The sequence below is a fragment of the Hyalella azteca genome, unplaced genomic scaffold, assembly GCF_000764305.2.
Source record: "Hyalella azteca isolate HAZT.00-mixed unplaced genomic scaffold, Hazt_2.0.2 contig10942, whole genome shotgun sequence".
Classification (NCBI taxonomy): Eukaryota; Metazoa; Arthropoda; class Malacostraca; order Amphipoda; family Hyalellidae; genus Hyalella; species Hyalella azteca.
In genome coordinates this window covers 209,219-233,905 of record NW_025940959.1, presented here as the reverse complement: position 1 = coordinate 233,905, position 24,687 = coordinate 209,219, and the positions used below count along the sequence as shown (strand labels likewise).

The 24,687-nt window shown below is 38.5% G+C and overlaps 1 protein-coding gene across 1 annotated transcript; it reads left to right on the top strand.

The window, feature by feature from the left end:
* Positions 1 to 552: 552 nt before the first annotated feature.
* LOC108678042 lies at positions 553 to 23,917 on the top strand (the record flags this gene model as incomplete). Its single annotated transcript, XM_047882637.1, is given in 14 exon segments — positions 553 to 639; positions 2,858 to 2,971; positions 3,867 to 4,366; positions 5,140 to 5,325; positions 5,637 to 5,951; positions 6,263 to 6,462; positions 7,868 to 8,003; positions 8,656 to 8,662; positions 11,378 to 11,657; positions 18,330 to 18,486; positions 18,674 to 19,261; positions 20,811 to 20,962; positions 21,905 to 22,012; positions 23,149 to 23,917. Coding segments are annotated over 14 exon segments (3,592 nt in total), but the record flags the coding sequence as incomplete, so codon positions are not given.
* Between the last annotated feature and the right edge of the window lie 770 nt (positions 23,918 to 24,687).

The window sequence follows — 24,687 nt, the reverse complement described above, 5'->3', positions numbered from 1 at the left end:
GACTTATTGGGAATAGGTGGACTTATTGGGAATAGGCGGACTTATGGGGAATAGGTGGACTTATGGGAAAGGTGGGGGGAAAGGTGGACTCGCCCCACCGTGGGGGAGAAGTGGGGAATAGGTGGACGTATGGGGAAAGGTGAGAGAAAAGTGGATTTATGGGAAAAGGTGGGGAAAATGTGGACGAATGGGGAAAGGTAAGTGGGGGGAAGGTGAACTCGCCCCACCGTGGGGGAGAAGTGGATGCCACCCACCGGAAATTTGTCGTTGAATTGACGTTGATTTAACGTTAAAATACCTTGAAATAATGTTGTATTAACAAGATTAATCCGTAATCGACGTTCGTTCGACTTTATTTACCTGGAGACTATTTTTTTTGGGGTGGCGTTACTAACGTGGCACTGACATTGAAATGACTTTGAAAATTAAACGTTATATTTTTGAAATGGAATTTAAATAGCGTTCAATACACGTTGCTTTTACGCGATCGTCTTGTATTGTTTTGTATTACTTTTACATTTATTACGTATTTCTTCTTCCTATGAATTTCAGAGACATAGACGAGCTGTCTGAGTTGTCAGAGCGCTACTCTGCGTCGTCTTCAGAGCGCTACGACTCTGACTCTGACTCTGACGTTAAGTGTGTCATTATCGTGAAAAATAAGTGTGTCATTATCGTGAAAAATAAGTGTGTCATTATCGTGAAAAATAAGTGTGTCATTATCGTGCAAAATAAGTGTGTCATTATCGTGCAAAATAAGTGTGTCATTATCGTGCAAAATAAGTGTGTCATCATTTGGACAATTTGACTCATTCATTTCTTCTGAGTGTAGTGATATTACAATTATTATCTCTCTTCATTAAAATATCCGTAAAGGAGAGACTAGGTAATGCACGAAACTCATTTTTGTACATTTATTTTGTTTTGTTGTATGAATATATTTTTAAAAATCAACTGTCCGTTTTTATTATTTAATTAGGATTTCATGGCGTATGATGAAGAGACGAACTTGTGTCAGTGGTGCCAAGTTTTCTTATCATCGAGCGATTTTTTTTTATGTATTCCTACTGTGAATAAATTAAATAAGAATTTGAAAGCAAAGGAAATACCCAATAAATTCAACGTATCTTTATTAATTTATTCAACAACTGAAAATTTTTCAGAAGCCAACTCCATCATTAGTTCAAAAATTTTGACAATTCAAGTACAGTCAATAGAGAAAATCCTAATTCACACAAGGGAGATTAAAACCAATAGACCGAAAAAATTAATAGTGCCTATAAAAACCAATGGATTAACAATTCCTAGTAGATAAGAACTGCAAGCCTTATTAAGGCGAGGTTTCCGCCTAAAATATTCAGAGATTCCAAATACTAGATTCGAAACAACGAAAGCGAAACCGAGGATCTTGAAATAATATTCAGACACAATCACGTTGCACTGTTTAGCGTGAAGGCGGGAAGATAGGGTGAGAAAGTAGAAGTTCAGAACCATAACTCCTGCCGCTGTGTTCGGCAATCCCGATATAGAAGTTACGCCACGTCATTCCGACGATGCGCACCGCGCACAACTGTATTCATAAACCTTGGAGGCTGCATCTTTGCTTTCGAATTTTTATTGAACTTGCGATTTACGTAGACTGTGAGGATAAAAGTACTCGTATGAGTTATGAGCCACTATTAATGTAATGTTCATTACACTTTTATTTATTATTTCACTGCTGTTGATATGAATTAATTGTTATGTTCATATAGCTGATATCGTGAGTCACTGCACCGCTGGCAGCGTTGACACCAGAAATCACTGCACCACTGGCAACAGTGACGCAGTGACTCACTGCACCACTGGCAGCAGTGACGACGAGCTTGCTTCGCACAATTCGTGAGTATTGACAGCCGATGGCACCACCAACCTGGGTTAAGAATTATGGTGTTGATACAGGAGTGCTAATGAGGGTCGCAGACTACAAGGCTTGCGAGGGGTTACAGAAAGACTTGTCGACCATCTACGATTGGGTCATATTGAATAATATGCAATGCAATAACAGCAAGGTTAAAGTAATGAAATACAGAGTTGGTATAATGGTTGGTATGATGCACCGCTACTTGTGTCGGACGAAGGTGGTACATCAGCGTGACTATGGACGAGGACGTCCTAAACGTGATATAAGAACACGAATAAACCTAATGCATGGGGCCATTACACGCAACAATGTACATGATGAACATGCAGGATTATGACTTGCAACGGAAATATTGTCATTGATTAAGCTGTGTCATACAAAAATGAACTATTATTCTTAGTAAAGCATAGTGTTACTGTGTTAGTCACACCTTATGCGTTTCCTTTCATTTTACAGCAAATATTTGAAATAATAATTTATTGACCTTACGTTTGTGGCAGCCTAGAAGAACTAGAGAGTTTAGTGTGAACACGCTGTTCAGAGTGAATAAAATATTCAGAGATTCCAAATACTCGAATCCAAGCAACGGAGGTGAAACCGAGGATCTTGAAATAACATTCAGACACAACCACGTCGCACTGTTTAGTATGAAAGCGTGAAGATAGAGTGAAAAAGTAGAAGTTCAGAACCATAACTCCTGCCGCTGTGTTCGGCAATCCCGATATAGAAGTTACGCCACGTCATTCCGACGATGCGCACCGCGCACAACTGTATTCATAAACCTTGGAGGCGGCATCTTTGCTTTCGAATTCTTATTGAACTCGCGATTACGGAGACTATAGGGATAAAAGTACTCGTATGAGTTATTAGTCACTATTTAATTTAATGTTTATTATATTTTTTCACTGCTGTTGATATTATTAATTGTTATCTTCATATAGCTGATATCGTGAGTCACTGCACCGCTGGCAGCAGTGACACCAGGAATCACTGCACCGCTGGCAGCAGTGACGCAGTGACTCACTGTACCGCTGGCAGCAGTGACGACGAGCTTGCGTCGCACAACTCGTGAGTATTAACAGCCGCTGCCACCACTAGTCTGAGTTGAAAATTGTGGTGCTGATACGTGAATGCTAACGAGGATCACAGACTACATGGCTTGCGTAGAGTTACAGAAAGACTTGTCAACCATCTACGATTGGGTCATAGTGAATAATATGCAATGCAACAACAGCAAGGTTAAAGTAATGAGATACAGAGTTGGTATAATGGTTGGGATGCTGCACCGATACTTGCATCGGACGAAGGTGGTACATCAGCATGACCGTGGACGAGGAAGTCCTAAACGTGATATAAAAACAGGAAGAAACCTATTGCATGGGGCCATTACACGCACAGTATAGATGATTAACATGCAGCATTATCACTTGCGTCGGAAATATTGTCATTGATTAAGCCGTGTCATAGAAAATGAACTATCATTCTTAGTAAAGCATCGTGTTTGTCACGCCTTAAGCGCCTTAGGCGTTTCCTTTTATTTTACAGCAAATATTTGAAGTAATAATTAATTGCCATCAGCTTTATGGCAGCATAGAAGAGCTAGAGAGTTAAGTGTGAATATGCTGTTTTGTGAGAACACGCTGTTATGTGTGAACACGCTGCTCTGTGTGAACACGCTTTTCTGTGTTAGCACGCTGCTGTGTGTGAAGACGCTTTTCTGTGTTAGTACGCTGTCCTCTGTGAACACGCTGTTCAGTTAGTTTTTAGTATTGAACACTGTTTCTGACGAGCTGTGCGTGAATGTCTCCAGGTATACAAATATAGTATTCAAGTTTTTTTTATTAATTTATTTATTATTTCCAGTCCAGACACCAGTTTTTCATACAACCATTCGTATCTCACGAACCTCTAAAAAAATCGTATCACGTGCTGCTCACCACTTCTTTTTAACTGTCTCCCGCAGATCTGCATCATCACGATCCGAGATCAACGTTTATTCGGTGTCATCAGCCAAGATCTTCCGTAGATCATCGAACGATCATCCTTCCGATCTTTCTACTGTAAAGATCGCCTCTCAAACTAATTCGACGCACAACCGAAAATATTCATTAAATAATTCGCTCCCTGACCAAAACCAGTCAAATTCTTCTAGCCTGCAAACTTCAAATTATTCATCACCATCACGCCCAAAAATTCAGAAACCTCTGTCGACCAAACTAAAAATTACAAAACCTTCAGGAAATTCAGTGTTTCTTTCAAAAAAATCACAAGTAAAGAAGACGACGAGCATTCCTGATGTAGATGCAAGTATTTTAAGTCCTCCCACGGAGGTACCAGGCCCCGAGGACGACGCCCCCAGCAGGAGCGAGAGCGTCGCCATAACCGACCCCCCCGACGACCTGACGGTCACTGAGGGGAGAACCGCCAGGCTCGTGTGTACAGTCGCCGCCAGAGGGCCTGTTGGTGAGATAATATATAGAATGGACAGGATAGAGGGACAGATACAATAGGTGGACTAGATAGGATGGATAGAGGGACAGATATGATAGGTGGAATATTTAGGATGGATAGAGGGACAGATATAATAGGTGGAATAGATAGGATGGATAGAGGGACAGATACAATAGGTGGAATAGATAGGATGGATAGAGGGACAGATACAATAGGTGGAATAGATAGGATGGAAAAATATGTTAGGAAGAATAGGTAATATATATGGGGTAGAATTTGTAACCGTAGCACAGTTGTAGCGGCATAGAGATGTGAGGAGCGGGTCGTGGGTTCGAGCCTCAGGAAGCTCAGTTCATTTCTCGGTGGCGCTTGGTGGCCGTCAAATGTGGTGCTTGCAGCATGGCCTAGGGTTGGTGTCCCTAACGAACGCTGTGTACTTGTTGCCTGGAGGGATTTTAAGTTCATAAATATGGGTAGATAGAGTAGATAAAATAGATAGAATAGATAATGTAACGAAACCGGGACATGAATATATATTTTTCGAAGTAGATAAAATATATAGAATGGATAGCGCATCGAAACTGGGACGTGAATATATATTTTTCGACGTAGATAAGATATATAGAATGGATAATGCATTGAAACTGAGACCTGAATATATATTTTTCGACGTAGATAAATGTATAGAATGGATATCGCATCGAAACTGGGACCTGAATATATATGATACGACCACATGGTGCTCCATGGTACCGATACCTACCATATCCGCACCACGTCCGCAGGGGTGAGTTGGTACCACGACGGGACGATGCTGGGACGTGGCGGGGGACGTACGGTGGGCGGCAGGGACGGCGCCGTTCACCGCCTGGACGTGCTGGAAGTGGACGGTGCAGTGGCGGGGCGGTACAGTGTAGCGGCGTACACTGCACAGCACTGCGTGTGGCAACACTGCACACTGCGTGTCAGAGGTGGGCTGTGTGCCCAGTAGTGGGCTGCGGAAACCAATTACTCGGAAATCTCTTTTTCGATAATTATTTATTTTATGGACAGATGATGAATCAATCTCTTTGAAAGATTTTTGTAATTAGAGAGTTTTCAGAGTTGTTGCAAAGATATTGCAAATGGGTTTATGGCCATTTTCTTTACATTAGTGTGAAATATATTATAATATTATGTGTTTATTAGATATTATTATTATTTATTATATATTAAGTGATTAATATATTATAATATTCTTTATATTATTACAATAAAAATATTCGTTTTTCTCTCAACACAGCCTCGTCGAAGCCTCGCAGGCCTCCCCGTGTGGTGAGGCCTCTTCGCCGGGTGCTGGGCCAATCCCCACAACATGGGGGTAACGGGGACGAAAAATTACCAGTATCTGGGCACCACGACAACGTTGACCAAGTTCCATCCCCTGGGGATGAATTACCTCAACCGCTTGGGGAATTCGGTGGAGATCCAACCAAACCTGCTGGGGATGATGAGTTTTTAGTCCTCGAGTGTCAGGTCGCTGGGCATCCTGAACCCCACGTGGTGTTCAGGGCTGGGGAAACTATCCTCACTCACAACCCCCCTGCAACCCGCATTGGTGAGTAACACAACCCCAAGACACGGGGACCTGGAGTGGGGAACTCGTTTCTTTCCTGCTTATCCACAACCCACAATCTCACGCCCCATTGAAGTTGTGATATTCTTTTTCATATTTTGTTTGGAATGTAAACATTGAACTTGACCTCTATCATTCGTCAATCAGTATCATCATAATGATATTTTTTATTCACCTCGATAGCTTCCCTATATAGTGCCAATTATTTCTCTTTGGTGGGTTTTGTCATAAAATAAAGGGTGACCGCAGGGAAAGGAATTTATTCACCCATGTGACTCACCCTCGCCACCCAGCGGGTGACCAGTACGGGTCATGGGAGGTACGGGTGAAAGCGGCCGTACTCACGCTGGGGGACGTTAGTGCAACGGCCATCAGCTCGGAAGGGACCGTCATCACGACCTGGGATGGTGTCACCACCACTTGTGATGGTGTTATCACCTCCTGTAATGGTATCACCAACCACCCTCACCACTCGTCTCACCATAGCCAGCAGGTTGGTCCTCCATTAGCTCTAACAACCATAGTAGCAAGCCGCTCCTGCTATGTTTTTGTCCCCTGGACATCTTTTAACTTGACCACGCTTCAATTATTCTACTTATACTCAACTTGGTTAAAATCTTTATAACACAGTTGCTATTAAAATCGTCCAAAACACTGGACAAATTACGTTTGTGGATATTCGTTGGTCAATCGAAGCGTCCACTGAAGCGAAAACATGGGCGAGTGAGTCAGCCAATCAGAGATCTGCAACACAGGCACTGCCTGGAGCAGCACCGACATGCCTCCTCGCCTGCCACTGACGCACTGAGCTTAAGAGTCTGATTCACCGCATCACGCCCTAACGACATGTTTACGACACACTTAGAGATATTAATTAATATACCTACGTGTAATAGGTTCAGAGTATTGAAATAATAACAAGATCTTTCCTTTCATAACAGCTCTTCACTGTGTTTACGTCTCTTCACACTCAGAAAAATTAGGGAGTTTTTCAAAATAACAATGCGCTTTTTGGTCATAATAGGTTATTCCGTCGTAGTTTAAACCGGCAATAGAGGGTATCAGTGCTACATGCATAAAGTGTCACTATTTGGACAAGATGACTCATCCATTTTTTTCAGTGCACGTTCCTAAAAGTCATTAACCACCTCCTAAAACTTCACCAAAATTTCCTCATCTCTTGACCCAGTCTCCCGCCACATCTCACCACCGCGACCGCTGCCGCTGTGCTATGTTTTTGCCCCCTGGAAATTTTTTAACTTGGCCACGATGCGATTATTTTACTTTCACTTTACTTTGATAAAAATCTACCTAACACAATTACTGATTAAAATCGTCCCAAACACTGGACAAATTTCGTTTGTGTATATTCGTTGGTCAATCGAAGTGTCAACTGAAGCGAAAACATGGGCGAGTGAGGCAGCCAATCAGAGATCTGCAACACAGGCACTGCCCGGAGCAGCACCGACATACCTCCTTGCCTGTTACTGACGCACTGAACTAAAGAGTCTGATTCATAGCATCACGCCCTAATGAAATGTTTACGACACAATAAGAGAGTTTAAAATACCTACGTGTAATAGGTGCACAGTGTTGAAATAATAACAAGATCTTACCTTTCTTAACAGCTCTTCGCTGTTTTTACGTCTCTTTACACTCAGAAAATTAGGGAGAGTTTTTCCAAATGGCGATGTACTTTTTTGTCATTTCGTGTGGGTCATTCCGTCTTAGTTAAAACCGGCAATAGAGCGTATTAGTGCTACATGCAGAAAATGTCAATATTTGGACAAGATGACTCCATTTTTTTCAGTGCACCTTCCTAAAAGTCATCAAATAACTATACCATAACAACTACAGCCCCTATAACTTCACCATAATTTCTTCATCTCGTGTCCCAGTCTCCCGCCACATCTCACCACCGCGACCGCTGCCGCGCAACTGAACAGCTGCAGCCACACGCAGCTGCCGCAGCTGACGACGCCACGCCGACAGACGAGCATGACTCAGCTATTTTCATCGCTCAACCCCAACCTGGTGAGTTAAAACGATCCATTTTACTTCATAATGCTACTTTTTGTCGCTGAATGGTGTTGAACTTGATTATTTTTATTAAGTGATGAATTTTTCATTCGATTTGCGCAGATTCAGCACTTACTTTTATTTTTGATTACCCTATTTTAAATTTAAATGAGGTAGACAATTCAATAATTCAATCGTTTGATCACTATTAAGATAGATTAGTATATTATTAGGATAACATTTAAAGACAAAACTCAAACTCGATGGTAATCTAATAATAATGCAAAGCTCAATATTCTTAAGCTAAAGGCTGTAAATTTTCAAAATAGAACTTGTATAGCCGAGTTAAATAAAGTAATATATAGTAATATTTAATACATATGGCGCCACAGGTACTTATGAATATCATGTTAAGAAAATTTATTGTATATAAAATATTTTTATTGCATTAATGTATTTTGATTAGAGTTATCAGGTTGCAATAATGTTGTAATGTTGTTGAATATATCAATGGTAATAAAGGTATAGGTAATATGAATGGTTGAATCAAAATTTTACTTTATCTACCAAATAAAGTATTATGGACGAGATTTACTATTGATTAATGCATTCGTAATAATAATACATATGTAAGTAATTTGTATTTAATATGTAGCTTTTTGGTTAGTTTTGAGGTTGGTGTGAGATGTTGTTATAAAGGCTAAAAATTTTGGTGTATTTATATGCGAATTTTTTATCTGCACTGCCAAATGTGACTACATTCGTTTTTATGAGTATTCTGTTTATATTTTCTCTTATGAGTATTTATTGAATGAGGAATTTAAAAGCAAAGAAAACAGCCAGAATATTAACCATTTCTTATGAAAGAAAACGTTTCGGAGTCCAGCTCCATCGTCAGTTCAAAAGTTAAAAACCAGTAAACGTGGTAACTGTTCCCTTTACCACGTTTACTGGTTTTGAACTTTTGAACTGACGATGGAGCTGGACTTCGAAACGTTTTCTTTCATAAGAAATGGTTAATATTCTGGCTGTTTTCTTTGCTTTTAAATTCCTGATTAACTTGCGATTTAAGCAATCTAGTAATTTTATTACTTAGTGAATGAGTATTCGGTTTGGTCCGTGTGATATCCTGGGTATTCTTGGTTCACCTTCTCGTGGTAAAATGCTCTGGTAATTCAAGATATTTTCTCGGAAATATTTTCTATCGAGTAGAAGTAGCTAGCATTGTTTGTCGAGTAGAAATAGTTCGTTTTTAATATCGCCGTTAAATTTATATATTTTATTTATATGCGAGAATTAGAGCTGCTTTCTTGCGTTCGTATAAAACTCCAAAATTTTGTATAAATTCATGAAATCAACGGCAAGACCTCAATCGGAAAAAAACTAAACTTCGCTCGGCTAACTTTGTACGTTTGAGAACCTCCGGAAAACTCTCGAGATTTAATCCGCACATTTAATTATTATTTTTCGTAAACTCTACGGGATTTACTCCTAACATTTTATTATCTCTTCTTTGTTAACAAATTTTAAAGAATTTACTTCAAACATTAAATAACCCCAAAATTCTTTTGTTTTTACTACAAAATTTTGATTAACTCGCCCAAAATTCGTTCATATTGCCTAAATTTCTTTGCTGCAAATGAGAATTGTCCGTTCACATTCTATAAATTGCTACATCACTTTGTTTAGTAACATCGTAATACTATACAATAAACATTATTTTGGGTGATCCACACGTGATAGAGAATAATTTCACATCTAAAAAATTCTGAGCTATCATTTTCAGTTGAAAGGAAATAAGTTTATTGGGTGATTTGTTGCATGCAGGTTGGCATTGTCAGTTTACAATATATGTAATTTATGGCTCACAAACATAAATGCACGCCATATTTGGCCTACATTTAATTATGTATCTATAATTATCATTCACAGATCTATTATCATTCACGCATCACTTGTCGTAGTTTTACCAGTCGTATCTACTAATATTTTTCACACAACTCTCGTTATGATCCTCATGTATCTTCTCATCATTCACACAACTCATAAGAATATTTTCATATCATTCACGGGTTCGGGTTATTCTCCAATGAATTCTTGTTACGTAAAAATAAATCAATCGTAAATGAACGAAATTAACAGGGAAGTTTCCGCTATTTTTGGGTCCATCAATTTCATCTCGCAATGTTGAATTGCATTTGTTCTGTCAAAAAGTTTATTTTTTATTGGTAGGGCGAGAACTTCGCGACTCCTTATTATTTATTTAGCTAAAATTTTTCGTATATTTTCGCATTTATATTTGAGCAAATTGGGGAATTGAGTTTTAACTTAGCCGAAAAACAACAGGTTTTGTCAAGTCACGAGATCATAAAACTGGATGAATTTTTTAGTACAGGCGTCGCAACAACTTGGAATTATTCACGAAAATTTGAAATCGAAGAAAACCGCAAGTAATTCACTATTTCTTCAATTAAATCTTTCGACAACCAGCTCCATCATCAGTTCAAAAATTTAGATTAGATAAGTGCAGTCATATTACACATCCCGTATAACCCTAACCCTAATGATTTTACTGTACAATCTTAGTGATTTTGTATGCATTCTCTAAATTTTTTAACTGAACCTTCAGCTAATCCCCTGAAAATTTTCGTTGAATATACGGAGAACCTACTTGATGTTTTCTTTGCTTGTAAATTCAAAAGGAACTTGCAATCAAGCAGCCAAACGATATTAGAAACAATCCCTTATTGCCCCGGCAATCGTTATCAGAGTGTATCTGAGGCCAGAGATAAGCATCTCAGCAGAACGTGCCGACCATTCGAGTGCCGTTAAAAGTCTGCACTCTGAGCCATTTATAGCTTTTTCGCTTTAAGTTTTGACTCTAGAACCAATATTACAAATTACAACTATTTGGCCTTTATCATTGAAATTTTGATTTTAGAACCAATGAGCCGATTTTATGGTAATTTTCTCTTGAATTTTCGACTTTAGAATCAATATTCCCGTTTTCAGCCTCCAAACCGAACATTATACCACATATTATTCCGGGTATGGGACCAATGTTCCAGTCATTGTTCGAAAACAGTCCCAAATGAAAATTAAGTAGAGAAAAGCTTCTTCGAAATTAGAAATTAGAAAAAAAGCGTAATAACTTCATCATATTTTTAGTGAGAACTTTGAACATGCGGTTAATTTTATTTTAATTTTTACTAGTTTTTAAATTCTTAGTTAGTTTTAGATTTAGGCTAAAGAATGAACTAAATCTAAAATTTATTAATGTTCCTGCATAATAAAGCGCAGGCGATGTCAGTTCAGGGAATGTTTGTAGGAATAACCGTCACAGGCTACAGCATTACTGGGTGTTGAAGCTTGACTTTTATTTCCATCAGTGACGTGAGTGGCAAAGACGACCTCACGTCGAACGTCACTGACGACGACGATGAACTGCTCTCGTCCAAGAGTCGCGACCTGACGCGTTACCGACGTGATTATTACGTCGCTAACACGTCATTAAAAGAGACGTGCACGTCGTCATGGCTACGCAGTGATAACGAAGCTTCCGTTAACGTCAATGACGTAAGAAAGAGGGACGAATCGACGACGAGAGATGACGAAGAAAGGACGAGAGAACGCTGCGCAGGCGACATGGGGAAGGAGTCACCGTCTGAGGTGGTTTACAGTGCATGCTCGTCCAATCACGTCACTAGTGGTGTTACTAACACTAATGTCGTCACTAACACTGATGTTATCATTGGCACTAGTGGTGTTTCTAACCATAATAGTGTCCCTAATGTTGTTACTAACACGACTGGAGTTACTAACACTAATGACCTCACCAACACTAATGACTTCACTATCACTAATGTGGTCACCAACAGCATTGACGCTCCTAACGCTTCTTTGCACGAGAGTCTAGCACTAACGGGTGCCAGCGGTTCTTCTTCAACTACTAATTTATCATCTCAAAATCCACCGACAAATAAAATTGAACGCGATCTAATTCATTGCATTCCGCATGCCTCCTCGCCTCGAGTTGAGTTTTCTTCTAACCACACCCATTCGTGCACGCACAACGAATTCTTAAGCTGTACGAACGTGTGTGGTATATCGTTAGTGAACGAATGCAATTACCGCGATTATGGTTGTGGTAAAAAGTTGTTTACTCCGTCTAACAAATGTTCAGTGGGAAGTGCTACCGCTGGTAAAACATGTTCATCTTTCAGTAATAAAAGCCCTTTGTCTCGCTCCTTTGCCGTGCCTGCTGATGGATCGATGAAATTTTCTTTGGATATTAATATGGTTCCATCAGCAGGCAATTCATTACATGTAACTACTGATGAATCAATTAGAGTTGATAACCATGCGAGGTTATCGACTGAAGATGCCGCTGTTGTAAAGCACTTTGAACGATCGTTAGTTCAACGTAACAGCTTACGCATGTCGCAACGCAGCAAAGCTAGTCGGGATTTTTGCCTTAATCCGATATTCAATGACGTCGTTGAAATTAAATCTTTTAATCCACATGCAGTGTTAAATTCTGGTCAAAGAGAGGGTGCATTCAAAGAAATTTTGGACAATGAAAAGAATGAAACACATGAAAAAATTGACGGGCTTGAGAGTGTGGAAAATTACTATGGGCTTGATAAAACTCATCGTACGAAAGACGTTCTTGCAAACAAGGATGAAAATATGTATATTTCCCATAATGATTTGCGTCGTTCGGCGCATGAATTTTACAATTTAGGAGAGGATCTCTCTGTAAATTCAGAGTTCAACAAACAAGAAATTAAAGATTCATTAACCAATTCCCTGGGTTCAGATCCTATAATGCAAGCATACGGTCACATTCCTCACCTGAGAGGGTTTAAAAGAGAGGGAAGCCTCAGGCTACCCTCACCCACCATCACTACTGTAGGCTATTCTCCTCGACGAGTATATTCTAATTCATCGTTAAAGATGAATAAATACAATAATTATTCAACACGAGATGATGAACAGGAAGACACAGTCCGCAACAAAGAATATCTTTACTCTTCCACTCAGGAAAATAAGAAGAGGAAAAAATATTACTCAGATTTCGATGACCGAGAAATCACCAGTACAGAACGACCACCATTTTCCTACAGCGGTCATTCCAGACGCAGGAAAAATCCAGCGAATGTTCATGAAAATGTTAGAGTGTCTAGTGACGGAAGCTCGTCAAAAGACACGTCCAGTTTTCGAAAATCAGGAAATATCGCTAAAAATTCACCTTTCACTAAAAGCGAGAACGTTTTTCGTCCAGAAAACCTTTTTCGTCCAGAAAACCTTTTTCGTCCCGGATTCAGACACTCTTTTTCAAAGTTCCAGTCCCAGCGCAATGAATGTGGTAAAAAAGCTCTCGCCAAGTCCAGCATTGACAGTTTCCACGGCACTGAATTAGAAACAATGTTTTAATCGCTCATGACTGGACACTCAAAGAAATGCGAGAGACTCTGCCTAACTAAGGATACAATTTTTGTTTTTGTATTAGTTATCCTAACCAAATTTCGCCCAGCAAAAGAACGTATCATTGCTATTTGAACAATATTACCCATTGTTTTTTTCGAGTAGACTTTTCCAACCATTACCGTTACTTTACATCAATAACCGAACTAATTTGCAATTATGCGCGTCGTCAATTATTAATGAGCGCATCAATTATTGAAAGTGGCAGTAGAAAAACTAGACGGCTTTGGTTTTCGTTTTCCGTCTCCTTTGCATAGAGGTTCTAATACCTGACTGCTGCTGGTCTTAAACTTTGCGATTTACAGAAAATATCTTACAAAATCTCATCAACTTTTGTGCTAATGTAATTTTTCTCTGATCCTTAGTCCTTCTTTTTAAAATCCTGATTAAGAAAGATAAATAATTGTGTGAATAATAACGAAATATTGCTGTCAAGAATTAATACTGAAATATGCAGTCGATAAAGTATTACTATGTATATTCCCGTCAGTAAATTAAAACGGTTTCCTGCAGTCAGTATAACGGTGTGTTTTGCAGCCAGTTAATCATTATTGAATCTTGCAGTCAGTAAAAAAACTACTGTACATTCCAGTCAGTGAATTCTGACCGAATCTTGTCATCATTATCGGTTTACTGTGTATTGTAGTCAGTAAATTAATATTTAATCTTGTAGTCAGTAAAGTATTACTGCATCTTGTAGTCAGTAAAGTATTACTGCATCTTGCAGTCAGTAAAGTATTATACACTTCGATATTTATTTCTCTACTTTCCTGAAGAAAACATAGATGTAGGCAGCGTGCAGCTGCAGGATGACAGTATCTGGGCCAGGAATGCGCTTATCAGTCGCCGTATCTCTGCTACTGATAACAATCTTGATGCACCAGCATCTAGTAGCCGACGTACCTGAATCTCTATGGTAGTGCATCAAGATCTCTAAAACATAATTCTTAACTTCGGAAAAAATTGATTGCGGGTAAGAGATTTGCAGGTCATAGATGTGCGGATCGGAGATTTGCGGGTCAGAGATTTGCGGGTCAGAGATTTGCTGTCAGAGATTTGCAAGTCAGAGATTTGCAAGTCAGAGATTTGCAGGTCAGAGATTTGCAGGTCAGAGATTTGCAGGTCAGAGATTTGCAAGTCAGAGATTTGCAGGTCAGGTATTTACAATTCAGAGATTTGCGGGTCAGAGATTTGGCACATGCGCATGAGCATTGGTCTAGTACACACGGAACTAGAGACTTGGCACATGCGCAGAGATAGTTACAATGCATGTGAATGTATCCACTATATTTACTATGTGCTAAAAAGCATCCTAATATTGTGCACTTTATTTTCATTTTGCATTGCACACCTTGCATGTTGGTATGTGAATAGATCATTAGAATATAACTCGATTTTAATCATTTGTTATAATGTCAATCTACAATGTTGCACATATTTAAATTTAATTAAAGATATTCAAAGCAATTTTGGGCTACAAAGGTTTCTTCCTATCCATATTGTATATTTTATGCCGATACAGAAATGAGTTGATTATGATATTTTTAAAGAAAACTTCAGGTCTTGCAGTCCTTAAATAATTAATTGATTGTATATACAGATATTATAATTATATATACCTAAATATAATTATATGTTTATATTATAATATATATATATAATATTCTATATTATTATATTTGAGAAACAACTGCGTTTATACTTGCCATCCTCGAGTGCGTTTTAGTGAAGCAAGACTTCCAATAATTAACGTAGAACTTTTCATTTTGCTTTATGAAAATTTAAACAATACTATTTTGATGCTGCCATGGATAGTCGGCAAGCAACAACAATTGCTACAACAACAACAACAACGGGAAGCTAAACAGCAACAGTCATGTCAGCAACACAACAAACTACAATAATGCTAACAATTGTAATAGTAAAGACAGCATTGTGACCTGCCGAGACGTCAATATTGATAACAATAATATCAATAAAAATAGTCTTTACAACCTCGGTACAGTCAACAACAACAGACATCGTAACAATGAAAGCAACAACATCAACGGCAACAATATCGACAATGAAATCAGTAACTGCAATAACGCTTTTACGAATTTGCTCAAAAAATATGATAACAGCAACAACAGCGGTACAAACTACGACAACAGCAGAAACAATAAAAATAGCAGCAGCAACAATAACAACAGCAACAACAACAGCAGCAGCAACAATAAAAACAACAGCGGCAGCAACAATAACAATAGCAGCAGCAACAACAGCGGGAGCAACAACAACAATAATAACAGCAACAACAGCGGGAGCAACAACAACAATAACAACAGCAGCAGCAACTGCAGAAGCAACAGTAACGACAATAACAGCAGCCGCAGCCATAACAGCATCAATAACAGCCCCACGGGCTGGGGAGTAGCGGTGCCGGACGCATATCATCCCCACGCCTCAGACTGGCGGGAGGAATGCAGCCTCAGCATCAAGGTGGGTTCCCCGTACCTTGAGGAATTGTGATGCCTTGGGGAATTCACGACACGTCAAGGAATTTAAATGAATTAGGGGAAAACATGACATGTTAGGGAATGTAAATGGATTTGGGGAATACATGACACGTTAGGGAATTTAAATGGATTAGGGGAATACATAACACGTTAGGGAATTTAAATGAATTTGGGGAAACCATGACACGTTAAGGAATTTAAATGAATTTGGGGAAACCATGATACTTTAAGGAATTTAAATGGATTTGGGGAATACATGACATGTTAGGGAATTTAATTGAATTTGGGGAATACATGACACGTTAGGGAATTTAAATGGATTCGGGGAATACATGACACGTTAGGGAATTTAAATGGATTCGGGGAATACATGACATGTTAGGGAATTCAAAATACTAATGAGTGAAGTGAGTATGCTTAAGCTTTATGGGGACATCGGTTTTCCCCTCTGGGGAAAATGTTCTTTACAAAAAACAACTGATTTTTCCTGATAAAGAAATAAATAGTTATTTTTCTTCATTTAAAAAATTATTTGATAAAAATAATTTCTTTTCAATACAATTTTTTATAGTGATAATTACTTCTCAAAAAGAACAATTTGGTAAAAAAAAACTTCCATCTTTCCCAAAAAAAAGTAATTTTACCCCAAAAAATTTTACTGCCTGCAAATCTTCCCTTTGTGAGAGAAAAATATATTTGATTGAGGAAGGCTTTCATAGACCAAACGAAATTGCATTTAAGTCGATGAAAATTTGGTTGCTATTTTAAAAAAATATTTGAGTTTATCTGGCGAAAAGAAATCGGAAGGCGAAATTTTTTTCTTATGAAACATGAAGGAAAAAAGAAGCTTTTTTTCGTGACCTTTGTTCAATATAAACGCACTCAGGGAAATGAGTGAGGCTTTGTCCTCATAGCGATGCAATTTTTGCCTTTGTGTGAGTCACCCTGACCCAGTTGGAAGCGGCAAAAGGCATATCCGTGTGATATACAAAAAGTGTGTCACAATTTGGACAACACGACAACTAAATTTCTGAGTGCATACTTCATCTTGAATTTATACTACCTGAATAAATTTGAAAATAACTTCTACCAGGCCCTGCGTTTGGCAGTTGTAAGGTGTGAATATTACGCCTCAATAACAATGATCTATTCTTATAATATAATTAGAATTCTTATAATATAATTATTCTTATAATATAATTATAATGAACAAAATGAGACGCCAGATTGACACGGTACACAGTTGTTTATACAGAAATACTGAAATTCACCTAGAGATGAACGCAAGACGTGTATTCATCAGTATTCACGACGCTCATTCATTTAGATCGAAATTTCAACACGAGGTTGCGATAATTCCTTATCTTCGATGCGATAAGATCAAATCTTCTTTGAGCTGCGATGAAATTCCATATCTTTTTCACGGTGTTATTCCTATCAGAACAGTTGCACCACAGTAAAACGTATATAGAATTTACGTTTCCGGTGAGAAATTTATCTTTATATTGATAACAATTTTATTATCGTCTGTCACGAAAACCGTCGGTAATTTTATTATCGGTAAAAGATGATGGCAGAATTTCTTATTTCAAACAGGTTTGATCAAAGACATGAGAATTAATTTTTATTGACAATTCTTCAAAATGTATAATTTCAATACTAACGAGAAAATTGTCAATAAAACAATAAAACTAATTCTCTGGGCTTCAATCAAACGTATTTTCCTATCGCAGACAACGCGTCACATCACACAAACCGTATGAACGTTATTACCGCAATTGTATAAATCTAATTATACTTCATGTTTGTTTAATCACCTGCGTTAAATAAATTAGTTAACTCTACATTGTTGATCGTTACTAATTAATGTGTTACTACCAACTAATGTGTTACTACCAACTAATGTTACTACTAACTAATGTTTAGCGTGACTAACTGCCGCTGGCTATTACCTAACCCGATGAATTTCTGAGAAATTCATGAATTTCTTATGTATGAATTGTATGAATTTCTGAGAAATTCATACAATCGGAAAATGAATGGGTTATAATATCCAAATACTGACACATTTTCTGCAAGTCCATCAATTTCTTTCGTGCAAATTTCTAAAGCGCTGTCTTTAATTACTTCTTTATTTGCAGATGCTGAGCATATTTCAGATTAATATATAATATAATAATTATTATTATAGAATTATCGTTTTTGTAGTAATTACAATATCTGAAATTATAATTATTATAATTCTTATTCAGAAATTATAATATCTAATAATATTATATAACTATTATATTATATTATCTGAATCATATGTATTATTATATTACGAATATTTATTATAATTGATGACCTCCCCCAGCCGGCATGCGTGGGGCGCGCCGTTGCGCGTCTGCAGCAAGCGATGACCCCCGCAGGGGGCAGACCCTCCCCCGCCGCCCCCTCCCGCCTCTTCAACCCTACCCCTGTGGGGGGGCCGCGGCATGTCATCTACAGCTCACATGAGGCGCTCAATCCTGGTGAATTTTTATGAGTTAATGAGTCACTCAAGTGAGTCAATGTGACCCACTTGAGTCAATGTGAGTTATTGTTGTAATACTTTGAGTCGTTCGAGTTAATCTATTGTCCGCGTTTACTATAAATAATTTTTTTATTATATATGACTGAAGTACTGTCCAGTTTTTAAACAATCCAAACCTCTCCAAGGCGCAGGCACCGCCCTGCCGACCTCCAGGGCGAGCCTCTGGCGCACCGTCAGCGTCGACGCTCTGCAGAAAAACTTCGAGAGCCTCAGCCGAGGCTCTGACGACCGTAGGGCGACCCTAACTCGGCCTTACACTAGAGCCCTGGGCCCGAGAACTTTGGCCTCTGAGAACCTGGAAACGGTTGATAGAAATAACCTGGAAACGGTTGACAGAAATAACCTGGAGACCGTTGACAGACATAACCTGGAGACGGTTGACAGACACAACGGTTCTGTGAAGACCACGTCAGGTCTGTACAGGAAACACGTCGTCAACAGGAGCAGCAGCAACAGCTTCATCAACAGAAGCAGCCATACCTCTAACAGGAACAACAGACTACGTCGCAGTTCTAGCGTAGACAAGAACAGTTTCGCGTCTCAATACGAAGGACTTCGTTTGTCTTTTGGGAGTCCTTTGGGACACTCGAATAGCATGGGACACGTCCCTCTTGGGGACTTGGAAGATGGGGACGGAGACTGGAACTCGACGTCCCAGCGATACCGCAGCCTGGAGAATTTCAGCGACTCGCATATCCTGTCACACGCGGCCGGTGAGTTGACTGGAGGCAATCTCCATACTCCTCAGGCTAGGCAATCTCCATACTCCTCAGGCTAGGCAGTCTCCATACTCCTCAGGCTAGGCAATCTCCATACTCCTCAGGCAAGGCAATCTCCGTACTCTTCAGGCTAGGCAATCTCCATACTTCTCAGGCTAGGCAATCTCCATACTTCTCAGGCTAGGCAATCTCCATACTCTTCAGGCTAGGCAATCTCTATACTCCTCAGGTTAGGCAATCTCCATACTTCTCAGGCTAGGTAATCTCCATACATCTCAGGCTAGGCAATCTCCATACTCCTCAGGCTAGGCAATCTCCATACTCTTCAGGCTAGGCAATCTCCATACTTCTCAGGCTAGGCAGTCTCCATACTTCTCAGGCTAGGCAATTTCCATACTCCTCAGGCTAGGCAATCTCCATACTTCTCAGGCTAGGCAATCTCCATACTCCTCAGGCTAGGCAATCTCCATACTTCTCAGGCTAGGCAGTCTCCATACTTCTCAGGCTAGGCAATCTCCGTACTTCTCAGGCTAGGCAATCTCCATACTCCTCAGGCTAGGCAGTCTCCATACTCAGGTTAGGCAATCTCCATACACCTCAGGCTAGGCAATCTCCATACTCTTCAGACTAGGCAATCTCAGTACACCTCAGGCTAGGCAATCTCCATACTCTTCAGACTAGGCAATCTCAGTACACCTCAGGCTAGGCAATCTCCATACTCTTCAGACTAGGCAATCTCAGTACACCTCAGGCAAGGTAATCTCCCCAATCCTCAGGCTAGGAAATCTCCGAACTCTTCAGGCTAGGCAATCTAGGGGATATTTAGACTACACACGATTGGTATTCTCTAGGCTAGATACGTGAGGTGCTCTTCAAGCTAGGCACTCTAGGTGCTCTTCAGAACATTTTCTTGCCCGGATGTTTAGGCAATAGGCATTTTAGGGACGTTTCAGTTTATTTCCTAGGACCTCTACGATACATGTGTACCAATATACCGAGGACGGACTTCATGAGCACAGCTCGTGGAAATTTTGAGCCCAAACGCCACCTTGTTTTCATGCTTATTTAAAAAATTTATATCATTTTATTGTTTGATAATCTATTTTTCGTAATAATCTATAATAACATTCAGTTGAGTTTTAACATCACTTGTCTAGCTGCTTCATTTGCACACCTCTTACTGCTCGAAATCGACGTTATTTTAAGCAAAATAAGCTCGTATTGAACGTTGTTTTATCTGACGTCGAAGTAGCGTTGATTAAACGTTTTGAAATTAACGTTGTTTCAACATCATTTGACTAACTGCTTCATTTGCATACTTTGTTATGTTCAGAATCGACGTTTTTTAACAAAATAAACTTATAATCGACGCGTTTTCTTACGAAATCCACGCACAGTTGACGATTTTTTCAACAAATAAACTCATAATAAACCTTATTTTATCTGACGTCGAAGTAACGTTGATTAAACGTTGTGAAATAAACATTTTCTCGACATAATTTTCATGGAAGGGGGTTACTTAATTTGCATGTTCTTCACTCAGGAGGAGTAGGTGGGGCAAGGGTGGGGCGTCGCTGGATGAGTGTTGGGGCAGCGCTCGACCTTCCCCAAGACCCGGGGCTGCTGCAGCTCCCCTCCGTGAGGGAACTCGCGTCTAAGTTTGACAGTCTGGGGGCGGTGACCCCTATTTTGCAGGTCAGTGCTTGAGCCGACTTTGTATTAGCTGTAATTGTAGTAATTACAATAGCTGAATATTATATTTATTATTATTTATGAATATTTATTATAATTGATAAGCTCGCGTCAAAGTTTGATAGTCTGGGGGCGGCGACCCCCGCTTGGCAGGTTAGTGCTAAAGCCAACTTTGTAAGCGAAATATTAGCTGATTGTTTTTGTAGTAATTACAATATCTGAATATCATATTTATTATTATTTTATGAATATTTATTATAAATTATGAGCTCGCATCAAAGTTTGACAGTCTGGGGGCGGCGACCCCCACTTGGCAGGTTAGTGCTTGAGCCGACTTTGTAGGCCAACTATTAACTGATAATTATTATTGTTTACTGTAATTTAATCAAAATTTAGGTTTAGTTATCTTTGATGTTGTAGTTCAGGGCGGACTTATTCTAATAATATAATTATGATTATATTATTAGATATAATAATATTCATTGTTATGTCTATTCTAATAATATAATTTCAGTAATAGAGAATAATTGATATAATAAGAATAAAATATAGTATTGATTATGCGTAAAATTAATATAAATTTTTAATTTTGGTAATATAACATTTATAGATCATTTATACAAGTTTGGTTTAAATAAGTGCCATTTTTACCTAAACGCGTTACCGGATTTTACAAACCTTTAATTTCGAATAATTTTAAGACCTGTAGACCTAACTAGTGTGCCTATTGTGAGACAGCTAGAGAAACTAAACTCCTTAAAAAATGCAGTATTGCATAAATACTAAATAATATTGCATAAATTGAATAAATTGCATAAAAAAATTACACTAAAATTGGCATTATTTTAAACCAAACTTGTCTAAATGAAGCTAGGAGTCTACCGAAAATATAAAAATTTTTGATAATATATATCATAATTTGTGTTAATGTTTTGGTCGACACAGCGACGTGCAGTGAAGGAAGCAAAAGCTACGGGCGCCGCCCCTACAGACGCCCTCCGTAGGGACGCTCCTACAGACGGGGGAGGTCGTCCTGCGAGACGCTTCAAGGAGGTGAGCTTAACTACTTGAACTACTAACTACTGTTATATAGGGTAACTAGTTGCGTTATTACTGCTGTTGCATGTTAATTGTTACATTATTACTACTGTTGTATATTGTAACTAGTTACATTATTACTACTGTTGTATACTGTAACTATTTACATTATTACTACTGTTGTATGCTGTAACTAGTTACATTATTACTACTGTTGTATGCTGTAACTAGTTACATTATTACTACTGTTGTATACTGTAACTAGTTGCATTATTACTGCTGTTATATACTGTAACTAGTTGCGTTATTACTGCTGTTACGTATATGTTACTATAGTTGCTGCTACAAAATTAATTTTAGTGTAGTTTTTTTAATAAGAATTCGAAGCGCCATTCATGAAATATTAATGAATGACTACCAGTTCAGAATAAATATTCATTACATTTTCACAGATATTAATATTACATGTTCAGAATAAATAATATAGTCATGAAATAACCACGCAAATTAGAAACGGTTGGATGGGTAACATTTGTAACACAAATTACGTTCATGAAACAGACTTTATCATGATTGGTTGATCTTGGTTTGAGGTGCAAGAGCATGAAAGCAGAGCATAAGTAGCCTAATAATATGAAGAAATGTATATTGTGAAATATTAGTGAATTAAATATTAGTGAATGAAATATTAATGAATGAAATATTAGTGAATGAAATATTAATGAATGAAATATTAATTAACTAAACATTAATGAATGAAATATTAATTAACTAAACATTAATGAATGAAATGTTAATTAACAAAATATTAATTAATGAAATATTAAGTAACAAAATATTAATGAATGAAATGTTAATTAACAAAATATTAATTATTGAAATATTAATTAACAAAATATTAATAATGAAATATTAATCAANATTAATCAATGAAATATAACTGAATGAAATATTAATCAATGAAATATAACTGAATGAAATATTAATCAATGAAATATAACTGAATGAAATATTAATCAATGAAATATTAATCAATGAAATATTAATGAATGAAATATTGATGAATGAAATATTAATGAATGAAATATTAATGAATGAAATATTAGTGAATGAAATATTAATTAACAAAATATTACTGAATTGCTGAGCAGGTTCACAGCTTAACGGCACGCAGCGTGCCCCGCGTGTTCAGGGAGGGCTTGAAAAACCATCGCCCCCGCCCCCCAAACCGGAATGTTTTGGGGGACCTTGTGAGGGGTGAACCCCCAACTACCGATGACGTCACCCATCACTCACCCAACCACCATCACTCACCCAACTACCATCACCACTACTCACCCACAGCCTCGACTTACTATAACTTCACCACAAACCAATCTGTTCAACCTGCCTTCAAGGGTGGTGATTTCACCCCCAACGAAGGGGGAATTTCTGCTGGGGTAGAACCTCCCCACCACCATCACCATCATCATTATCATCATCACTTAATGGATCATCTTGTGAACTCTTCCTCACCCCACCATCACCCTCACCACCTTCATCATCATCACCCCCAACTTGAAGAGGAATTGATGGGCAACGGGGAATATTGGTCCCACTTGGGGAATGGGGGTGTGCATGAACGGCCCATGGGGAATGGGGGTCAACATGTATATTCCCCCATTCCCTTGGGGAATGTGGGATCGGTCATTGGGGTTCCTTGGGGGAATTCAAGCGATCGTTCATTGGGGGAGGCAGTTCGGGATCGGTCCCCAGACCATTTAGGGATCCCCGGGTCCCGGGCCCAACTTGTCGCCGGTCCCAGACTCCCCATGATGGGGGACGACACTAGTGACGAGAGTCCCACTTCATCCCCAGCAGCGTCCCGGTCCCACAGGAGGGCAGTGCGCTCCTGCAGCAGCAGCGCGCGCTAAAGGTCCTGGAAAACACAAACAAAATTATAAAGTTTTCAAAGCAAATAGTAAACTCAATTTTAATTTGAACAGTTCTAGAAAAAAAATTAAAAAGTTTTCAATTCAAATAAATAACTAATTTGAAATTGAACAATTCTAGAAAAAAAATATTCAATTTAATAAATAACTCAATTTTAAAACGAGCAATTCCGAATCTGAAAAATCTAATGAAGTGTACGCTGGAAAAATGAGATTTTTTGCAGGGAATCGAACGCTAAATAAAATTTTCGATTCGTTGTAAAAATAATATACAATATAAAACAGTAAGTCAATTTATATAATTATCTACGAAAGAAGAGGAAGGTCCAAAATGGCGGAAAATGTTTTATTTTAATTATTCCGGGACAAATTATTCTCACATTAAGATAAACGATAATTGATTGATCATACTGGATAAGAAAGTAACTTTGAACTTAACTGAAGATTAAAGTTCTCAAGTTATTCAAGTTTGCATGCAAATGCAGAACTAGCGCGTCTAGCTTGCATTCAGAAAAATTAGTTGGTCTTTGTCTAAAGCAATGATACTCCAATTTTATGACTCAAACTGGGTCAGAATGACCCAGTTACGGCAAACAGAGAATCGCTCTTGGGACAATGAATCTCTCACTTCACTGAGTGTATGTTTACATTAGCGAGATATTTCATTCATTATTTCCTTCACGTTCAATGAATACAAATGATGTATCATTGAGTGCAGTAAATAGCTTTATTATAGTCACATTCATTAATAATCGTAGC